The 21879-nt window shown below is 44.2% G+C and overlaps 1 protein-coding gene across 3 annotated transcripts; it reads left to right on the top strand.

Annotated features, from left to right (window-relative positions):
- Positions 1–11: 11 nt before the first annotated feature.
- LOC119137273 (rab effector MyRIP-like) lies at positions 12–17754 on the top strand. 3 transcript variants are annotated; one of them, XM_037276473.1, is made up of 19 exons: positions 12–167; positions 561–640; positions 774–901; positions 1162–1337; positions 1941–2162; positions 2415–2551; positions 3046–3126; positions 3303–3400; positions 3536–3616; positions 3700–3828; positions 3916–4033; positions 4158–4660; positions 4856–4961; positions 4992–7291; positions 16412–16591; positions 16732–16893; positions 17126–17224; positions 17325–17385; positions 17529–17754. In XM_037276473.1, the coding sequence occupies exons 4-19, from the start codon at positions 1228–1230 to the stop codon at positions 17543–17545; spliced, it is 4404 nt and encodes a 1467-aa protein (XP_037132368.1). In that variant the 5' UTR covers positions 12–167; positions 561–640; positions 774–901; positions 1162–1227; the 3' UTR covers positions 17546–17754. The 3 variants fall into 3 exon arrangements, with proteins under 3 accessions (XP_037132368.1, XP_037132367.1, XP_037132366.1); XM_037276472.1 differs by having other exon boundaries at positions 774–830; positions 4856–7291; XM_037276471.1 differs by having other exon boundaries at positions 4856–7291.
- Positions 17755–21879: the final 4125 nt, after the last annotated feature.

Here is a 21879-nt window from a genome sequence, read left to right as displayed (position 1 = left end):
ATAGGCCGCCGCCTGTTTACACAAGTTAGCTTTGAAAGTCGGCATGATAGGATCGACATGTAAACAGAAGACTTGTTTGTGTTCATTATTGTGTGTTTTAATTATTTTTTGTATTTCTTTAAGGAGCCCTATCTGGTAACCTCAAAGACGGAGTCACGTGATGAATGGTGATATGCAGTCACGATTGTCTTTGAATATTTTTGCATTTAAGTTACTTTTTGGTGGAGTATTTATTCATGTCTATTCATTTATTAGGCTTAATGTGTTTTGATTCAAATTTTACTTTGACTATACACAATCCAATCGTTGTGAATTCTTCCTCATGCAGTCAGAGGAAATTTGTGTGTTAGTGCATGTGTTTTTCTACCTCAATCCGATTTTAGTCCTCATTATTTATTTCTGCCTCATAACGTACGTGGCCTTGAGCTGTATCCACAAGTCTTTGACCCCATAAGTCAAGTGATGTGATGTGGGCCCACCTCCAAATTTCTTATAAAAAGCTCCCAAAACCAACGAACACTCATCTCCAGCATAATTGTTTGTTCTTCCGTGTATTCTAGCCCTTCTCCAATAGCCAGCACTTCATTTGCACCAGTTGGTGAGTGGGGAAGGCAACCAGACAAAACAAACGCGTGGTTACGTAAAGACTATTGTCTTCTCCTAAGATTTATGTGGCGTCGTAGTTTACGTCACCTCATTCCTGCTAGTTTATTGTGTAAGTGATTAAGGTGGAGGAAGCTTATCCTCATTTTCTTTTCTTTTTTTCTGAAAAGGGATTAGAGAAGCAGGGCGGTCCTGAACTCGTACTGTGCTGCTGGACTTTCTCATAGGTGCTCATGACTTGTCCTTTGCATGCATGTGAAAAACATTTGTATTTTTCTCTCTTCTGACCACCAACTGGGTAAGTCGATACACATTTTGGTTTGCTGGGCTAAAAATATTGAGCCACATCAGCTCACCCTGATCATTTTAATCGAGTGTGTTGAGAGATCTAATACAAGTTGGACATGCAGCGAGCCTCGAGGACGGAGCTGGACATGCCTGCGTTAACTTCGTTTTTACTTCGTTAAGATGACTTAGTTTTTATTTTCATATTGAAATTGATTTACAAGCAAGTTAAAGAAAGACTTGTCCAACTTAAGATTTTATTTTTCTTCCCAGGTCTTTTTTTTTGCACATCCTCTCCTTGTTGACATGACAACAGCGGGCTGAGCGAACGTGTCAGCGATGGGCCGCAAGTTGGATTTGTCCGGCCTGAGCGACAATGAGGCCGAGCACGTGCTGCAGGTGGTTCAGCGCGATATGAGGCTGCGCAAGAAAGAGGAGGAGCGACTCAGGTGAGCACACGACGCTTCTTGCCATATGGCAGGAGGACTATTCAGTCCAAAAAAAACAACATTGCAAATTATCATTTTCTTCCCATTTGTGAGAGATTTCATTTCTAAAAGACACATTTTTTCATGATTTCTTTTGATACTTGTTTTTTTCCATGCTACCTCTCCCCGCCCCTTTTTTCCCCTGCAATGTGGTGCGCCCAAGAGGATTATGAAACAATCCTAATTGAAGTATAGTCTAAAGATCAATCTAAATCTAGGGCCCCATTTTCATTCCAGGCCTTCTAAAGATTAAGACAGACGCTCCAAACCGCAAACAGGAAGCCATGGCCCTTTCATGTCGTTTCCTCATCACTGCCAAATTGTGCACGTCCAAGAACCCTTTAACAATGGCTGCCCCCTCATGGCTCTCTGACACAGTGCAGCTTTAAGACTTCTTGCTTCTCTTGCAAAACTGCTTTGAGTAAGCTCGCTTGATTGGCTGAGTTGTCACATCAATTGCGTTGCAATGTCATAAGTTGAACTTGAGCACTGCTTTCCTTTCTGGCACGCCAAAATCTATTTGTGTTTCACTTCCAAATCCTCCCTTTGCCCCCCTCCTGCCAGTGAACTGAAGCAGGCGCTGGACGAGGAGGGCAGTCGCTGCCTGCTGCTGTCACGCCAGCGCTTCTTCAACCAGCGCTGCTGCATCCGCTGCTGCACGCCCTTCAGCTTCGTGATCAACCCCAAGCGGCAGTGTCGTGACTGCCTGTACAACGTCTGCAAGGCCTGCAGGCTTTACAGCAAACCTGACAAAGCCTGGCTCTGCTGCGCCTGCCAGAAGAGCAGGTAAGCCATTGGAACCTGCTTGTGTGACCTCAGCGCATATTAATACCATCTTTGGCCTCTGCCGGAGGAATGGATTTAGAATTGATGTCAGTTGGAAAAACAATGGTGCCTAAAGATAGAGATGATTTTTTTATTTTTTTTGCTTTGACTTGGAAGTGCAAATTTGAGTTACAAGTGCTACACACACTTAACTTTTGAAGTATCTAGTGGACTTGGAGAATCTTTGGTGAACCCGCTGGTGTGTTTTTTTAGGTTGCTAAAGAAACAGTCATTGGATTGGTTCTACACGCACGTGAAAGGACGCTTCAAACGCTTCGGCAGCGCCAAAGTGCTGAAGACCATCTACAGGAGACACTTGGCTGAGCACAGTCCAGTTTCGGAGCTCACAGGTACGCCTCTACCAGCCTCCGGTGCGAATGCTTGTTTTCATGCGGGCAGGAGTAATAAGGATTAAACTCGCATAACTTTTTCGGCTTACTGGAAGCGCTGCCAGATTAGTTTTAAAATTGCAATGAAATGATTTTTGAAAATTGTTCAGCTCTGTAAGTGACATGAAGCAATATCACCATCATGACACAACACAACACGCGTGTGTGGTTTATTTCATGTGGCTTGTGTGAAACCTCCTCCCTCTCCAAACATGATTGGGAGTGACCCGTTGTTCTGTCGTGACCCGGCCAGCGGTAATACCGCACACAAGGCCGAGCGCTAATGCACTTACGTAAGCACAAACGGCCGCATTGTTGCATGAATATTGACATGACGTGGTCAGAGCTCAAAGCTGTCTCTATTAGGACCCCATCGCTCTTGACCCCCACCCCCTCTGAGGCAGCTCCGAAAATTCCTTCTCAATGTCAAAAGTTTGAACAAGTGTGTTCTGCAGAGGCGAGTACCTACGAGGAGAGCATCTGCAATGAAGGCAGCGTCTGTGACAGTGACACCACCTTCTACAGACAAACTAAAGGTTTCAGCAACACTGCTAATGAGAAATGTTCACTGCACTCATTTCACACTTGATTGTTCACTGCAATAGCACGCACTTTACCACAACAACCAATTAGTTTACCAATTGGACCAAATATGAAGAGGTTCATTCTGCTAACAGGACAATCGGATTTGTTTTTTTGTGTCGGTGTTCAGAGCACAGCATGGCAGAGACGCTCACTGTGGCCTTCCGGGTGGCGGAGGAGGCCATAGATGAGGCCATTTCCAACGCAGAGATTGATGCTACCAGTCAGGTCATTGTTGCTCACCATTCTTTTCAACCAGCGTGTACTACCGATTGCAAACATGCCCCCGTTTATACGCTAATCTGTTTTAGTCACGAGCTTTTGTCCTGAGATGATCAGCTTATGTTTTTTCTGTGTAATCAGGAGAATGAGAATGAAGCCCATTACCTTCGTCAGCACAGAGGAGAGCTCATTCAGGAGCTGGCCAAAACAATCATGCAAAAAGTAAGATGGAGTGTAATCAGATCATGGTGTGCGCCACAAGGCTATAACCTCATGCTAGCTGACGTTCTAATTGCGCATGGAAGATCATTTCCAAGAGGAAGATCTTGGCTGACATGGAGCACGAGGACGAGCAAGAAGGATCGCTGGAGCCCAACGTCCACCGCCGTGGCGACCAGGTTGGCGGAAGCTTTAAACACCTCAAAGGCCTCTGGGTGAGCGATTTAAAAAAAAAAAAACGGTGACAAGCGCTGACCTCAAGCGGTCCCCCCACAACGTTTTCGTTTTGTTCTGATTTACAGAGGTCACAGTCTGCCTTCTCACTGATGGACAACAACCGAGACGCTCGTCAGACATCACCTAAGGGAGGAGGATCTGTCGTGTCTCCTTGGACCAGTGTTGAGCGTTTGGAAAACGCTGGTACATCACATTTATTTTTAAATGACGCACAGAGGGAAAATCACATCAATAATGAACAATTTATTGCACAGATTAAAGCCCTGCTTTACTTTACTCACATCTTCCTATTTGTCTCCACATGGAGGGATGCCCTCTGTGTTGAAGAGTCCAGACGGCAACTGGATCGCCCTGCAGAGCGCTCAGCTGTCGCGGCCGAGCCTGCTGGCCAAGAGGAAGAGTCTCGTCTACAGCGCCTTGGAGAGAGAGTCCGGAGCGGTGTCCGCTTACGAGGGCATGGATTCTGACAACGAGGGCAAACCTGAGTTAGACTCCTCCTGGGGAGCTATACTCCAGGAGTTCCACAGGAAGTTGACGGCTTCCAAAGTTCGTCGGGATGCCGACGACAGAAAAGATGCTCGGTCAGACTCCGAGGGGAAGATTCCAAAATCTCCGGTGGCTCTCGTTAAGAGGCAGCTGCCGCTGACGGAGGACAGACGGCCATCGTCTAAAAGGACCAGCATCATCGGCATCAGCTTCAACGAGAATGCCGCTGCGGACGTGAGTGAAGCGGTATCTGGAAAAGCTAAGAGATCGCGAAAAAAGAGAAGAAGCAAAAGAAGAGCCACACTATCTGGACCTCTTCTCATGGTAAGATGAGCTCATCACTTTTCTGTTAACAAAATCCAGTTGTGAATTCACTGCACTAACCTACCAACTTAGCTGTCAACTTAGCTTTCAACTTAGCTTTCAACTTAGCGTTGACCGCATAAAATTGACAATAGTTGAGTCGACTAATCTTATTTTTGTAGTCGTCAGTGCCTCCAACCTTCTTCCCGTTGACAGGATTATAACAGGAAAGATATCCATTCCTGTTCTCCATCCGACGCCGACACTCCTGACACTTTGACACCTGATGCCATGACTCCTGAAGTCAATCAAGTCGAGCAGGATCTTACAACGGATGCGCCACAATCCGCAGAAAACGTCTCCAAGCCCTTAGTCAGCGATGAAGATGCAGAAGACGATGATGACGCGCAGGGGAACGAGTTGAGAAGCCAAGATGATGATGACAACATAGACTTGGGGAAAGGCAAAGCAGAGGATGAGAAAGTAGAGGGGGAGGAAGAGGAGGAGATCAAATCTAGGTTGTACAAGCTGGTGGCAAAGTCCAGACTGGCATACTTCTCGTCCACCGACGATGAACTTGACCGAGCAGGAAGAAGTGAGGAGGACCAATGGAGCGATGGTCAGGAAGAGACCGAAGGACTCACACACCAGCTCAGCCAACTGGAGAAGGAAGTCCGAGCCACAATGTTGTCCTCCACAGAGGAGGAGCTTGACCGTCTCACGGATGAGGAGGAAAACAAGGAAGAGGAGGAGGAAGAAGAGCCGCTGGAGGTGAAACTATGCCGCTTGGCCAATCAAGCGGCCGTCACTCAGTTTTCATCCACCGAGGACGAGCTGGACCGCGAGGAGGCCGCTCATGAGGAGACGCTGTGGAAGCTGCAGGAGGATAAGGCGGCGCAGGCCTCTCAGGTGCGCCACTTGGCCAGTCTAGTCAGTGCCTCGCAGTTTTCCTCCACTGAGGACGAGCTAGATCGTGTTGGCGAGGACGAGGAACTATGGCGGGAAAACCTGAGAGAGAAACCTGCGGATGAAGCAATGAGTGAAGAGCTTTCAGATGCAGCGGTGGAAGACAAAGCCGTCCGGAGGGACAACATTGGGAAGTGGGAGAGCGAGGAGGAAGATGTTGACTTTGACAAAATCATCATCAGCATGTTGACATTGACGCTGCAAGATATGCAGGCACACGCCAAGTCTGAAGAGAAGGATGCGGAGACTGAAGAAGAGAGGAAAGATGAGACGGTGGCAAACGTGGAAAGGAAGGACGCAGCAAAGACGGAACAGAAGCAGAATCAGCATGTAAAGACAGATGATGAGGATGAAAAGACAGACGAGAACAGGAATAAGGACGCAAAGACAGACAATGAGAAGCATGTGGACTCAAAGATGGATGAGGACAGCGATGAGAACGTAAAGACAGATGAGAATTTAGTTAATGAGAAGAAAGAGGACGAAAAGACAGACAAGAACTGGGGCCAGAATGTGAACATAGACAAGGACAGCAACGAGGCAATTGGAGATCCGAAAGAGGACACACCGACAGAACAGGACATTAACCAAGATGCAAAGTCAGTAAATGCGAGGACAGAGCAAGAGAATTGGAACAAGGATGAAAAGACTGAGAAAGAGAGGACAATTGACACCATGACAAACGAGGAAAGCAATGAAGACGCAAAGACAGACAAGGGCAGGAACATGAATGGAAAGATGGACGAGGAGACAAGCCATGTGATGAAAGAGGAAACAAAGACAAGTGAGAACACAGAACTGGACACGCAGACCGAGGAGAAGAACGAGAAGGAGCAAAACACGACAAAGGACCACGGCAAAAACACAATGACCAATGAGGAAAGAAATGAGGACATAAAGAAAGACGAAACAAGTCACGACGATACAAAGACCACTGATGAGAGGAAAGAGGAAGAGAAGACCGAAAAGGAACAGAACAAACTTGGAAACACAGACGACGACGGGAACATAAACACTGACCAGGAGACAGACGATGAGAAGAAAGAAGATCCACCGACAGGTGAAAATGGGAACAGAGACACCAAGGCAGACGAGACAAAAGATGCCTCAAAGACAGACAAGGACTGGAGCAAGGCAGATGAGGGCCTGGAGAGCAACGAGACAACAGATGGTGAGAAGGAAGACGAGATCAAGAATGCAAAGGAAGGGGAGGAGAGGGAAGTTGAAGCAAAGATAGGCAAGAACTGGAAGAAGGCATCTGAGGATCCCAAAGAGCGCACGCAGACAAATGAGAACAGGAATGAGGCTGGAAAGTTAAACAAGGTAGCCAAGGGTCTGACAGAGCACACAAATTCAGACGGGAAGGACGGGAACAAGGATCTGAAGACAATCAAGGAGACAGATGATGAGATGAAAGAGGATGTGGTAGCCGAGAAAGATGAGAGTATCAAGACAAATGAGAAAGAAGTCGCAAATCAGGTCTGGGAAGACCCCATGAGTCTACTTGAAGACGCAGAGAAGCAAATTGTAGGGGAACCCACAGAAACACACAAAAGTGATGATCTTTTGTTCAGTTGTCCGCCTGGTAGACAACAGGAACTAGTGGTGGCGGCCAAAGACGAGGAGGATGGAAGAGGAAACGTGGCCGCCATGGATGATGGGCTGTTGCCGGAGGAGATCAGAAAGGTAAAAATGACCATAAATGACCGTGGTTTTTTTTACTTTTTCTAAACCTAGCTTTAAACCCTACTTTGAAACCCTAACTCTAGTATGAAACCCTACTTTGAAGCCCTAACCCTAGCTTTAAACCCTACTTTGAAACCCTTACTCTAGTATAAAACCCTGCTTTGAAACCCTAACCCTAGTTTGAAACCCTAACCATACCTTTAAACCCATGTTTGAAACCCTAAAACTAGCTTTAACCCCTAATTTGAAACCCTAACTCTAGTATGAAACCCTACTTTGAAGCCCTAAGCCCTAAGTTTTGCCATTGCTAATTAGGGTTTCAAACTAGGGTTAGGGTTTCCGACTAGGGTTTTAAACCAAGGTTAGGGTTACAAACTAGGTTTTAAAGCTAGGCTTAAGGTTTCCAACGAGGCTTTCAAATTACTTTTAGGGTTTCTAAGATTAGGGTTTCTAACTAGGCTTTCAAAACTAGGGTTAGGGTTTTCGACTAGGGTTTCCAAAGTTAGGGTTAGGATTAGGGTTGGGGTTGGGGTTAGGGTTTCTAACTAGGCTTTCAAAACTAGGGTTAGGGTTAGACTTAGGGTTAGAGTTAGAGTTAGGGTTAGGGTTAGGGTTACTAACTAGGCTTTCAAAACTAGAGTTAGGGTTAGGGTTAGGGTTTCTAACTAGGCTTTCAAAACTCGGGTTAGGGTTTCCGACTAGGGTTTCCAAGGAGTTTTGCCATTGCTAATTAGGGTTTCAAACTAGGGTTAGGGTTTCCGACTAGGGTTTTAAACCAAGGTTAGGGTTACAAACTAGGTTTTAAAGCTAGGCTTAAGGTTTCCAACGAGGCTTTCAAATTACTTTTAGGGTTTCTAAGATTAGGGTTTCTAACTAGGCTTTCAAAACTAGGGTTAGGGTTTTCGACTAGGGTTTCCAAAATTAGGGTTAGGATTAGGGTTGGGGTTAGGGTTTCTAACTAGGCTTTCAAAACTAGGGTTAGGGTTAGATTTAGGGTTAGAGTTAGTTAGAGTTAGGGTTAGGGTTAGGGTTACTAACTAGGCTTTCAAAACTAGAGTTAGGGTTAGGGTTAGGGTTTCTAACTAGGCTTTCAAAACTCGGGTTAGGGTTTCCGACTAGGGTTTCCAAGGAGTTTTGCTATCGCTAATTAGGGTTTCAAACTAGGCTCAGGGTTTCCGACTAGGGTTTTAAACCAAGGTTAGGGTCTCAAACTAGGTTTTAAAGCTAGGGTTAGGGTTTCCAACGAGGGTTTCAAACTACTTTTAGGGTTTCTAAGATTGGGGTTTCTAACTAGGCTTTCAAAACTAGGGTTAGGGTTTTCGACTAGGGTTTCCAAAGTTAGGGTTAGGGTTAGGATTAGGGTTGGGGTTTCTAACTAGGCTTTCAAAACTAGGGTTAGGGTTAGAGTTAGGGTTAGGGTTAGGGTTACTAACTAGGCTTTCAAAACTAGGGTTAGGGTTTCCGACTAGGGTTTCCAAGGAGTTTTGCCATTGCTAATTAGGGTTTCAAACTAGGGTTAGGGTTTCCGACTAGGGTTTTAAACCAAGGTTAGGGTTACAAACTAGGTTTTAAAGCTAGGCTTAAGGTTTCCAACGAGGCTTTCAAATTACTTTTAGGGTTTCTAAGATTAGGGTTTCTAACTAGGCTTTCAAAACTAGGGTTAGGGTTTTCGACTAGGGTTTCCAAAGTTAGGGTTAGGGTTGGGGTTAGGGTTTCTAACTAGGCTTTCAAAACTAGGGTTAGGGTTAGGGTTAGACTTAGGGTTAGAGTTAGTTAGAGTTAGGGTTAGAGTTAGGGTTAGGGTTAGGGTTACTAACTAGGCTTTCAAAACTAGAGTTAGGGTTAGGGTTTCTAACTAGGCTTTCAAAACTCGGGTTAGGGTTTCCGACTAGGGTTTCCAAGGAGTTTTGCCATCGCTAATTAGGGTTTCAAACTAGGCTCAGGGTTTCCGACTAGGGTTTTAAACCAAGGTTAGGGTTACAAACTAGGTTTTAAAGCTAGGCTTAAGGTTTCCAACGAGGCTTTCAAATTACTTTTAGGGTTTCTAAGATTAGGGTTTCTAACTAGGCTTTCAAAACTAGGGTTAGGGTTTTCGACTAGGGTTTCCAAAGTTAGGGTTAGGGTTGGGGTTAGGGTTTCTAACTAGGCTTTCAAAACTAGGGTTAGGGTTAGGGTTAGACTTAGGGTTAGAGTTAGTTAGAGTTAGGGTTAGAGTTAGGGTTAGAGTTAGGGTTAGGGTTACTAACTAGGCTTTCAAAACTAGAGTTAGGGTTAGGGTTAGGGTTTCTAACTAGGCTTTCAAAACTCGGGTTAGGGTTTCCGACTAGGGTTTCCAAGGAGTTTTGCCATCGCTAATTAGGGTTTCAAACTAGGCTCAGGGTTTCCGACTAGGGTTTTAAACCAAGGTTATGGTCTCAAACTAGGTTTTAAAGCTAGGGTTAGGGTTTCCAACGAGGGTTTCAAACTACTTTTAGGGTTTCTAAGATTGGGGTTTCTAACTCTGCTTTCAAAACTAGGGTTAGGGTTTTCGACTAGGGTTTCCAAAGTTAGGGTTAGGATTAGGGTTGGGGTTAGGGTTTCTAACTAGGCTTTCAAAACTAGGGTTAGGGTTAGAGTTAGGGTTAGGGTTAGAGTTAGGGTTAGGGTTAGGGTTACTAACTAGGCTTTCAAAACTAGAGTTAGGGTTTCTAACTAGGCTTTCAAAACTAGGGTTAGGGTTTCCGACTAGGGTTTCCAAGGAGTTTTGCCATTGCTAATTAGGGTTTCAAACTAGGGTTAGGGTTTCCGACTAGGGTTTTAAACCAAGGTTAGGGTTACAAACTAGGTTTTAAAGCTAGGCTTAAGGTTTCCAACGAGGCTTTCAAATTACTTTTAGGGTTTCTAAGATTAGGGTTTCTAACTAGGCTTTCAAAACTAGGGTTAGGGTTTTCGACTAGGGTTTCCAAAATTAGGGTTAGGATTAGGGTTGGGGTTAGGGTTTCTAACTAGGCATTCAAAACTAGGGTTAGGGTTAGGGTTAGATTTAGGGTTAGAGTTAGTTAGAGTTAGGGTTAGGGTTAGGGTTACTAACTAGGCTTTCAAAACTAGAGTTAGGGTTAGGGTTAGGGTTTCTAACTAGGCTTTCAAAACTCGGGTTAGGGTTTCCGACTAGGGTTTCCAAGGAGTTTTGCTATCGCTAATTAGGGTTTCAAACTAGGCTCAGGGTTTCCGACTAGGGTTTTAAACCAAGGTTAGGGTCTCAAACTAGGTTTTAAAGCTAGGGTTAGGGTTTCCAACGAGGGTTTCAAACTACTTTTAGGGTTTCTAAGATTGGGGTTTCTAACTAGGCTTTCAAAACTAGGGTTAGGGTTTTCGACTAGGGTTTCCAAAGTTAGGGTTAGGGTTAGGATTAGGGTTGGGGTTTCTAACTAGGCTTTCAAAACTAGGGTTAGGGTTAGAGTTAGGGTTAGGGTTAGGGTTACTAACTAGGCTTTCAAAACTAGGGTTAGGGTTTCCGACTAGGGTTTCCAAGGAGTTTTGCCATTGCTAATTAGGGTTTCAAACTAGGGTTAGGGTTTCCGACTAGGGTTTTAAACCAAGGTTAGGGTTACAAACTAGGTTTTAAAGCTAGGCTTAAGGTTTCCAACGAGGCTTTCAAATTACTTTTAGGGTTTCTAAGATTAGGGTTTCTAACTAGGCTTTCAAAACTAGGGTTAGGGTTTTCGACTAGGGTTTCCAAAGTTAGGGTTAGGGTTGGGGTTAGGGTTTCTAACTAGGCTTTCAAAACTAGGGTTAGGGTTAGGGTTAGACTTAGGGTTAGAGTTAGTTAGAGTTAGGGTTAGAGTTAGGGTTAGGGTTAGGGTTACTAACTAGGCTTTCAAAACTAGAGTTAGGGTTAGGGTTTCTAACTAGGCTTTCAAAACTCGGGTTAGGGTTTCCGACTAGGGTTTCCAAGGAGTTTTGCCATCGCTAATTAGGGTTTCAAACTAGGCTCAGGGTTTCCGACTAGGGTTTTAAACCAAGGTTAGGGTTACAAACTAGGTTTTAAAGCTAGGCTTAAGGCTTCCAACGAGGCTTTCAAATTACTTTTAGGGTTTCTAAGATTAGGGTTTCTAACTAGGCTTTCAAAACTAGGGTTAGGGTTTTCGACTAGGGTTTCCAAAGTTAGGGTTAGGGTTGGGGTTAGGGTTTCTAACTAGGCTTTCAAAACTAGGGTTAGGGTTAGGGTTAGACTTAGGGTTAGAGTTAGTTAGAGTTAGGGTTAGAGTTAGGGTTAGAGTTAGGGTTAGGGTTACTAACTAGGCTTTCAAAACTAGAGTTAGGGTTAGGGTTAGGGTTTCTAACTAGGCTTTCAAAACTCGGGTTAGGGTTTCCGACTAGGGTTTCCAAGGAGTTTTGCCATCGCTAATTAGGGTTTCAAACTAGGCTCAGGGTTTCCGACTAGGGTTTTAAACCAAGGTTATGGTCTCAAACTAGGTTTTAAAGCTAGGGTTAGGGTTTCCAACGAGGGTTTCAAACTACTTTTAGGGTTTCTAAGATTGGGGTTTCTAACTCTGCTTTCAAAACTAGGGTTAGGGTTTTCGACTAGGGTTTCCAAAGTTAGGGTTAGGATTAGGGTTGGGGTTAGGGTTTCTAACTAGGCTTTCAAAACTAGGGTTAGGGTTAGAGTTAGGGTTAGGGTTAGAGTTAGGGTTAGGGTTAGGGTTACTAACTAGGCTTTCAAAACTAGAGTTAGGGTTTCTAACTAGGCTTTCAAAACTAGGGTTAGGGTTTCCGACTAGGGTTTCCAAGGAGTTTTGCCATTGCTAATTAGGGTTTCAAACTAGGGTTAGGGTTTCCGACTAGGGTTTTAAACCAAGGTTAGGGTTACAAACTAGGTTTTAAAGCTAGGCTTAAGGTTTCCAACGAGGCTTTCAAATTACTTTTAGGGTTTCTAAGATTAGGGTTTCTAACTAGGCTTTCAAAACTAGGGTTAGGGTTTTCGACTAGGGTTTCCAAAATTAGGGTTAGGATTAGGGTTGGGGTTAGGGTTTCTAACTAGGCTTTCAAAACTAGGGTTAGGGTTAGGGTTAGATTTAGGGTTAGAGTTAGTTAGAGTTAGGGTTAGGGTTAGGGTTACTAACTAGGCTTTCAAAACTAGAGTTAGGGTTAGGGTTAGGGTTTCTAACTAGGCTTTCAAAACTCGGGTTAGGGTTTCCGACTAGGGTTTCCAAGGAGTTTTGCTATCGCTAATTAGGGTTTCAAACTAGGCTCAGGGTTTCCGACTAGGGTTTTAAACCAAGGTTAGGGTCTCAAACTAGGTTTTAAAGCTAGGGTTAGGGTTTCCAACGAGGGTTTCAAACTACTTTTAGGGTTTCTAAGATTGGGGTTTCTAACTAGGCTTTGAAAACTAGGGTTAGGGTTTTCGACTAGGATTTCCAAAGTTAGGGTTAGGGTTAGGATTAGGGTTGGGGTTTCTAACTAGGCTTTCAAAACTAGGGTTAGGGTTAGAGTTAGGGTTAGGGTTAGGGTTACTAACTAGGCTTTCAAAACTAGGGTTAGGGTTTCCGACTAGGGTTTCCAAGGAGTTTTGCCATTGCTAATTAGGGTTTCAAACTAGGGTTAGGGTTTCCGACTAGGGTTTTAAACCAAGGTTAGGGTTACAAACTAGGTTTTAAAGCTAGGCTTAAGGTTTCCAACGAGGCTTTCAAATTACTTTTAGGGTTTCTAAGATTAGGGTTTCTAACTAGGCTTTCAAAACTAGGGTTAGGGTTTTCGACTAGGGTTTCCAAAGTTAGGGTTAGGGTTGGGGTTAGGGTTTCTAACTAGGCTTTCAAAACTAGGGTTAGGGTTAGGGTTAGACTTAGGGTTAGAGTTAGTTAGAGTTAGGGTTAGAGTTAGGGTTAGGGTTAGGGTTACTAACTAGGCTTTCAAAACTAGAGTTAGGGTTAGGGTTTCTAACTAGGCTTTCAAAACTCGGGTTAGGGTTTCCGACTAGGGTTTCCAAGGAGTTTTGCCATCGCTAATTAGGGTTTCAAACTAGGCTCAGGGTTTCCGACTAGGGTTTTAAACCAAGGTTAGGGTCTCAAACTAGGTTTTAAAGCTAGGGTTAGGGTTTCCAACGAGGGTTTCAAACTACTTTTAGGGTTTCTAAGATTGGGGTTTCTAACTAGGCTTTCAAAATTAGGGTTAGGGTTTTCGACTAGGGTTTCCAAAGTTAGGGTTAGGATTAGGGTTGGGGTTAGGGTTTCTAACTAGGCTTTCAAAACTAGGGTTAGGGTTAGAGTTAGAGTTAGGGTTAGGTTACTAACTGGGCTTTCAAAACTAGAGTTAGGGTTAGGGTTTCTCACTAGGCTTTCAAAACTAGGGTTAGGGTTTCCGACTAGGGTTTCCAAGGAGTTTTGCCATCGCTAATTAGGGTTTCAAACTAGGCTCAGGGTTTCCGACTAGGGTTTTAAACCAAGGTTAGGGTTTCAAACTAGGTTTTAAAGCTAGGGTTAGGGTTTCCAACGAGGGTTTCAAACTACTTTTAGGGTTTCTAAGATTAGGGTTTCTAACTAGGCTTTCAAAACGAGGGTTAGGGCTTCCGACCAGGGTTTCCAAGGAGTTTTGCCATTGCTATTTAGGGTTTCAAACTAGGGTTATGGTTTCCGACTAGGGTTTTAAACAAAGGTTAGGGTTACAAACTTGGTTTTAATGCTAGGGTTAGGGTTTCCAACGAGGGTTTCAAACTACTTTTATGGTTTCTAAGATCAGGGTTTCTATCTAGGCTTTCAAAACTAGGGTTAGGGTTTCCGACCAGGGTTTCCAAGGAGTTTTGCCATCGCTAATTAAAGTTTCAAACAAGGGGTAGGGTTTCCGACTAGGGTTTTAAACCAAGCTTAGGGTTACAAACTAGGTTTTAAAGCTAAGGTTAGGGTTTCCAACGAGGGTTTCAAACTACTTTTAGGGTTTCTAAGATTAGGGTTTCTAACTAGGCTTTCAAAACTAGGGTTAGGGTTTCCGACCAGGGTTTCCAAGGAGTTTTGCCATTGCTAATTAGGGTTTCAAGCTAGGGTTATGGTTTCCGACTAGGGTTTTAAATCAAGGTTAGGGTTACAAACTAGGGGTGTAAATCGCGGGTTTTGTAACGATACGATATCATATCGATACAAAGGACCACGATACGATATTTGCCGATATCTTAAAGCCTGCTGTGATTCATTCACGATACATCACGTTATAGTGCTCTACGATCGATATAGAACAATATCCTGATTTATAACAATTCATACGCAAAATCAACAAGGTACTGCAAACTCTTTATTTAGGAAATTACAAAGTGCTTCCAAACGAATGACTTGAAGCCCAAAGGGGAGCGAATTTCCTCGTCTTCTTGGACACTAGCCATAGCACCGGCCCAGGAGCCGCGTAGTTGTCGGCTCCCCTTTCACGTGCCTGCTCTGCTCACAACACAGCACGCCGCGTACTGCTCCCGGAAAGAGGAAGCAAGCGACAATGAACTGGATTTCAAAATAAAGTCGCGTCTAATGTCCGAGGTCAAACACGGCGATATAAATCGATGTTTATGTTTAGCATCGATGCCAATAAATCGTAGAGCATTATATCGATGTATCGATGAATCGTTACACCCCTACTTTAAACCCATGTTTGAAACCCTAAACCTAACTTTAAACCCTAATTTGAAACCCTAACTCTAGTATGAAACCCTACTTTGAAGCCCTAAGCCTAGCTTTAAACCCTACTTTGAAACCCTAACTCTAGTATGAAACCCTACTTTGAAGCCCTAAGCCTAGCTTTAAACCCTACTTTGAAACCCTAACTCTAGTATAAAACCCTGCTTTGAAATCCTAACCCTAGTTTGAAACCCTAACCATAGCTTTAAACCCATGTTTGAAACCCTAAACCTAGCTTTAAACCCTAATTTGAAACCCTAACTCTAGTGTGAAACCCTACTTTGAAGCCCTAAGCCTAGCTTTAAACCCTACTTTGAAACCCTAACTCTAGTATAAAACCCTGCTTTGAAACCCTAACCCTAGTTTGAAACTCTAACCATAGCTTTAAACCCTAGTTTGAAACCCTAACCATAGCTTTAAACCCATGTTTGAAACCCTAACCATAGCTTCAAACCCATGTTTGAAACCCTAACCATAGCTTTAAACCCATGTTTGAAGCCCTAACCCTAGCTTTAAACCCTACTTTGAAACCCTAACTCTAGTATAAAACCCTGCTTTGAAACCCTAACCCTAGTTTGAAACCCTAACCATAGCTTCAAACCCATGTTTGAAACCCTAAACCTAGCTTTAAACCCTACTTTGAAACCCTAACTCTAGTATGAAACCCTACTTTGAAGCCCTAACCCTAGCTTTAAACCCTACTTTGAAACCCTAACTCTAGGAGAAAACCCTGCTTTGAAACCCTAACCCGTTTGAAACCCTAACCATAGCTTCAAACCCATGTTTGAAACCCCAAACCTAGCTTTAAACCCTACTTTGAAACCCTAACTTTAGTATGAAACCCTACTTTGAAGCCCTAACCCTAGCTTTAAACCCTACTATGAAACCCTAACTCTAGTATGAAACCCTACTTTGAAGCCCTAACCCTAGCTTTAAACCCTACTTTGAAACCCTAACTCTAGTATAAAACCCTGCTTTGAAACCCTAACCCTAGTTTGAAACCCTAACCATAGCTTCAAACCCATGTTTGAAACCCCAAACCTAGCTTTAAACCCTACTTTGAAACCCTAACTTTAGTATGAAACCCTACTTTGAAGCCCTAACCCTAGCTTTAAACCCTACTATGAAACCCTAACTCTAGTATGAAACCCTACTTTGAAGCCCTAACCCTAGCTTTAAACCCTACTTTGAAACCCTAACTCTAGTATAAAACCCTGCTTTGAAACCCTAACCCTAGTTTGAAACCCTAACCATAGCTTCAAACCCATGTTTGAAACCCTAAACCTAGCTTTAAACCCTACTTTGAAACCCTAACTCTAGTATGAAACCCTACTTTGAAGCCCTAACCCTACTTTGAAACCCTAACTCTAGTATAAAACCACGTGTCCCACCCATCCATCCCTACTGCCATCTGTGTCTATGCAGGCAAAAATGATCCGTTTAGCTTCCGTTCCTTCTTGTAACTGCCGTCTGCATATGTTCCTAGAGGTACTCAGCAGCATCCCTGTGCAGCATCACAACAGAGGTCCTGAAGGTTCTGAATGCCACAGAGGAGCTACTTCAGGGGGTGGAGGGCCGGGAAGGCTGCCGTTCTTCTGCCCCTGCTTTGCCTGCCGACGCTGACCCCAAGAAACTGGATCAGCAGCTCTTTGCACTGGAAGAGAAAGTAGGCAGTAGTTCAGAGCTGGCAAAATAAGATCTGTGTTTTTGTTTGCACTCAATCATTTAATGAAATAACAGAACTCATGTAAATGCTTGCTAGTCTGGATTAAAGAACAGAGTGGTGAACAACGTCATTCTCTGCAGGTGTACGTGGCGGCGGGCTCGGTCTACGGGGTGGAGGCTGAGCTTGGCGAGTTGGAGGAGCGCGCCAGGGGCATCTCCAGCAGCACATCTGACACGGAGCTGTTTTTCCTGGAGGAGCAAGTTGCGTCAGCCGCCACCCGGGTTCAACAGTCTGAACTACAGGTGAGTATTTGTAGACCTCAAGACACTCAAATCTTAGTTTTGTAAAATCGACCCAAGCAGAGTTGATTGATTGATTGATTGATTGATTGAACATTTATTGTGTACATTAACGTGGAGTAGTAATAACCCCATTTCTACTGGAATGCTAAAATAAAATTAACGCTGCATAAGAAAAGCAAAATAAGTAGATGCACTGCAATCCTTCATTATTGTTTGTTTAATTGTGTCGCAGATCAGCGACATCTCCGCGAGGATCGCAGCGTTGAAGAGCGCCGGTCTGGATGTGGACCCGCAGTCCCGCTCCGCCAAGGCTAGGACCGTCCCGGTCATGGTAAGTACTGTTGCGCAGTTGGACTAATCACATGTGCGTGTGATGCGACCTGACCCACATGATGTCATTGGCCTCACAAAAGACAACGTTGTCTCTGCAGCCTCTCACGCTGAGCTCATCTCGACAGCTGAGACGACGACTGCCGGCGCTTCCACGCACGGGTAAGTGCAACTCACGTCACACTACGCAACCTCACTTACTTCACCAAGGTGGGGAAGATTTATACCAGAATCATTTGTATGGAGAACAGGGGGGAAAAAAATTATATTGATGATTTTTATTGTTTCATTTCATTGTGTTTCAGAGGACAACAAAAGCTGATTTCAGGAGCAAGAAGTTCTGCAGTGCCTTCTTTACACGTGCCTTACTGTTTGTTGTTCACTAGAAAGAAAAGACTAGAAAATCTAGCAAATTACTTTAAACATTTTTACAGTAGTGCAGTGCTTCTCAATTATTTTCTGTGATGCCCCCCTTAGAGAGAAGAAAACATTTTGCGCCACCCCATGTTATTAACATTAGAGAAAACAAAAAAATAAATAATAAAGTTCAATATTATCTATATTATATTATAATATCTGTTCAATATTTTCCACTGCACTTTTTATCGGCTGCTCTGTCTGTGCTGTGTGCTCGTGTTGGCTCGTTCAAAAGACCGAATCTTTTCAGTGAACGAGTGAACGAATTCCTTTTTTCAGTTCATATGACTTCAACCAGTAGGTGTCAGTAATGCGCATGAAAGCTGGTGCCACCTCACTGGAAGACAAAACGAAGAAGGAAATGACATCACTTCCTGTTCACGAACGAGTCATGAATTGTTTGTTTTATTTAGGATCCCCATTAGCTATGGCAATGCCAGCGCTACTCTTCCTGGGGTCCTTGCATTTCCCGTTCAACAACTGAACGGATCTGTGAGTGAACGAGTGAGTGAGTGAGTGATTTCCAGTTCATCGCGAGAACGGATCAGTGAGGGAATGAATCCTGACTTTCCCGTTCGCGAACGAGACAATGGGTCAACTGCCTTCCTTCCCATGCGCGCATCAATGGATCAGTCGGTGAACGTGTTGCGTCGTCTCCCTCCTGGCGTGAACTATGTAAGCCAGAATGTCGATTGACGATTTTCCAAGGAAAGAAAGAACCGCTCAGTGAAACAGCACTTCTTTTATGCACGTTTTCTCCAAGCTAACGGCTAACTCCATTGCATGAAGGGATGAACCGTTATGCAACAACGGGGAGATTAAGCTTCTCTTTGGGTAATCTTGATTTTATAACACTTAAAATAACGTGTATGCATATATACGCATAAATATTGTCATCTAATATATCGACTGCAATTTCACATTAGATTGCCGGTTTGAAATCTACTGTTATTATTCTTTTAATAAACATTTGTTAAAACTTGTCTGGTGTTTTATTCCTTGTTTTTATATTCGCCAATTAAAACATAAAAATCAGACATTTGGGTAACTGCTATATATGACTGTTTTACGCTTTTGAGTGAACAGATTCTAAAGATTCAGTTTTGAGCTGGAATGCACATCGCTAGGACAAAACAATGCAGACAGTACCAGGTTGAAATAGCCGACTGGTTAGTGACACGGGCTCTCGCTCGGTAGACTCTGGTTCGATCCCAGGCGTGAGCATAAACTTTTGCTTTTAGAATTGGAACCTCGCGTTGTATGCATATGCAAACAAACGCAAGTATTTATGTGTAAATACATAAGGTGCCCCCGCCCCCAAGTAGGCAGAGCAAACTTACTTGCTAACTTGGAAAACATTGAAACGCAGCCCCGAGATCTAGAGCGTGATACCTGTGACCTTTGACCATGATACGTCCCTAATAAAGTGGCCTGTTATTAGGTACACTTGAAAATGGCGGCGTACCTAATGGAGTGTCCGTGTGATTCCCTCGTTAAGTGCACCTGCGTGAAAAGTTTTAGCTCCCGCAGAACGTGAAAGTGGCTAAAACTTTTCACGCAGGTGCACTTAACGAGGGAATCACAAGGACACTCCATTAGGTACACCGCCATTTTCCAGTGTACCTAATAACAGGCCACTTTATTAGGGAAATATCATGGTCAAAGGTCACAGGTGTCAAGCTCTAGTCCTTGGGGCCGCGTTCCAATATGTTTTGCAAGTTACCCTCGTTAAGTGCACCTGCGTGAAAAGTTTTAGCCACTTTCACGTTCTGCGGGAGCTAAAACTTTTCACGCAGGTGCACTTAACGAGGGAATCACACGGACACTCCATTAGGTACACCGCCATTTTCAAGTGTACCTAATAACAGGCCACTTTATTAGGGAAATATCATGGTCAAAGGTCACAGGTGTCAAGCTCTAGTTCTTGGGGCCGCGTTCCAATATGCTTTGCAAGTTACCCTCGTTAAGTGCACCTGCGTGAAAAGTTTTAGCCACTTTCACGTTCTGCAGGAGCTAAAACTTTTCACGCAGGTGCACTTAACGAGGGAATCACAAGGACACTCCATTAGGTACACCGCCATTTTCAAGTGTACCTAATAACAGGCCACTTTATTAGGGAAATATCATGGTCAAAGGTCACAGGTGTCAAGCTCTAGTCCTTGGGGCCGCGTTCCAATATGTTTTGCAAGTTACCCTCGTTAAGTGCACCTGCGTGAAAAGTTTTAGCCACTTTCACGTTCTGCAGGAGCTAAAACTTTTCACGCAGGTGCACTTAACGAGGGAATCACACGGACACTCCATTAGGTACACCGCCATTTTCAAGTGTACCTAATAACAGGCCACTTTATTAGGGAAATATCATGGTCAAAGGTCACAGGTGTCAAGCTCTAGTTCTTGGGGCCGCGTTCCAATATGCTTTGCAAGTTACCCTCGTTAAGTGCACCTGCGTGAAAAGTTTTAGCCACTTTCACGTTCTGCAGGAGCTAAAACCTTTCACGCAGGTGCACTTAACGAGGGAATCACACGGACACTCCATTAGGTACACCGCCATTTTCAAGTGTACCTAATAACAGGCCACTTTATTAGGGAAATATCATGGTCAAAGGTCACAGGTGTCAAGCTCTACTTCTTGGGGCCGCGTTCCAATATGTTTTCCAAGTTACCCTCGTTAAGTGCACCTGCGTGAAAAGTTTTAGCCACTTTCACGTTCTGCAGGAGCTAAAACTTTTCACGCAGGTGCACTTAACGAGGGAATCACAAGGACACTCCATTAGGTACACCGCCATTTTCAAGTGTACCTAATAACAGGCCACTTTATTAGGGACGTATCATGGTCAAAGGTCACAGGTGTCAAGCTCTAGTCCTTGGGGCCGCGTTCCAATATGTTTTGCAAGTTACCCTCGTTAAGTGCACCTGCGTGAAAAGTTTTAGCCACTTTCACGTTCTGCGGGAGCTAAAACTTTTCACGCAGGTGCACTTAACGAGGGAATCACAAGGACACTCCATTAGGTACACCGCCATTTTCAAGTGTACCTAATAACAGGCCACTTTATTAGGGAAGTATCATGGTCAAAGGTCACAGGTGTCAAGCTCTAGTCCTTGGGGCCGCGTTCCAATATGTTTTGCAAGTTACCCTCGTTAAGTGCACCTGCGTGAAAAGTTTTAGCCACTTTCACGTTCTGCAGGAGCTAAAACTTTTCACGCAGGTGCACTTAACGAGGGAATCACACGGACACTCCATTAGGTACACCGCCATTTTCAAGTGTACCTAATAACAGGCCACTTTATTAGGGAAATATCATGGTCAAAGGTCACAGGTGTCAAGCTCTAGTTCTTGGGGCCGCGTTCCAATATGCTTTGCAAGTTACCCTCGTTAAGTGCACCTGCGTGAAAAGTTTTAGCCACTTTCACGTTCTGCAGGAGCTAAAACTTTTCACGCAGGTGCACTTAACGAGGGAATCACAAGGACACTCCATTAGGTACACCGCCATTTTCAAGTGTACCTAATAACAGGCCACTTTATTAGGGACGTATCATGGTCAAAGGTCACAGGTGTCAAGCTCTAGTCCTTGGGGCCGCGTTCCAATATGTTTTGCAAGTTACCCTCGTTAAGTGCACCTGCGTGAAAAGTTTTAGCCACTTTCACGTTCTGCGGGAGCTAAAACTTTTCACGCAGGTGCACTTAACGAGGGAATCACAAGGACACTCCATTAGGTACACCGCCATTTTCAAGTGTACCTAATAACAGGCCACTTTATTAGGGACGTATCATGGTCAAAGGTCACAGGTGTCAAGCTCTAGTCCTTGGGGCCGCGTTCCAATATGTTTTGCAAGTTACCCTCGTTAAGTGCACCTGCGTGAAAAGTTTTAGCCACTTTCACGTTCTGCGGGAGCTAAAACTTTTCACGCAGGTGCACTTAATGAGGGAATCACAAGGACACTCCATTAGGTACACCGCCATTTTCAAGTGTACCTAATAACAGGCCACTTTATTAGGGACGTATCATGGTCAAAGGTCACAGGTGTCAAGCTCTAGTCCTTGGGGCCGCGTTCCAATATGTTTTGCAAGTTACCCTCGTTAAGTGCACCTGCGTGAAAAGTTTTAGCCACTTTCACGTTCTGCGGGAGCTAAAACTTTTCACGCAGGTGCACTTAACGAGGGAATCACAAGGACACTCCATTAGGTACACCGCCATTTTCAAGTGTACCTAATAACAGGCCACTTTATTAGGGAAGTAT

The sequence above is a fragment of the Syngnathus acus genome, chromosome 17 (assembly GCF_901709675.1).
Source record: "Syngnathus acus chromosome 17, fSynAcu1.2, whole genome shotgun sequence".
Classification (NCBI taxonomy): Eukaryota; Metazoa; Chordata; class Actinopteri; order Syngnathiformes; family Syngnathidae; genus Syngnathus; species Syngnathus acus.
The sequence above is the reverse complement of the archived record's forward strand: the minus strand, read 5'-3'. Positions and strand labels throughout refer to the sequence as shown.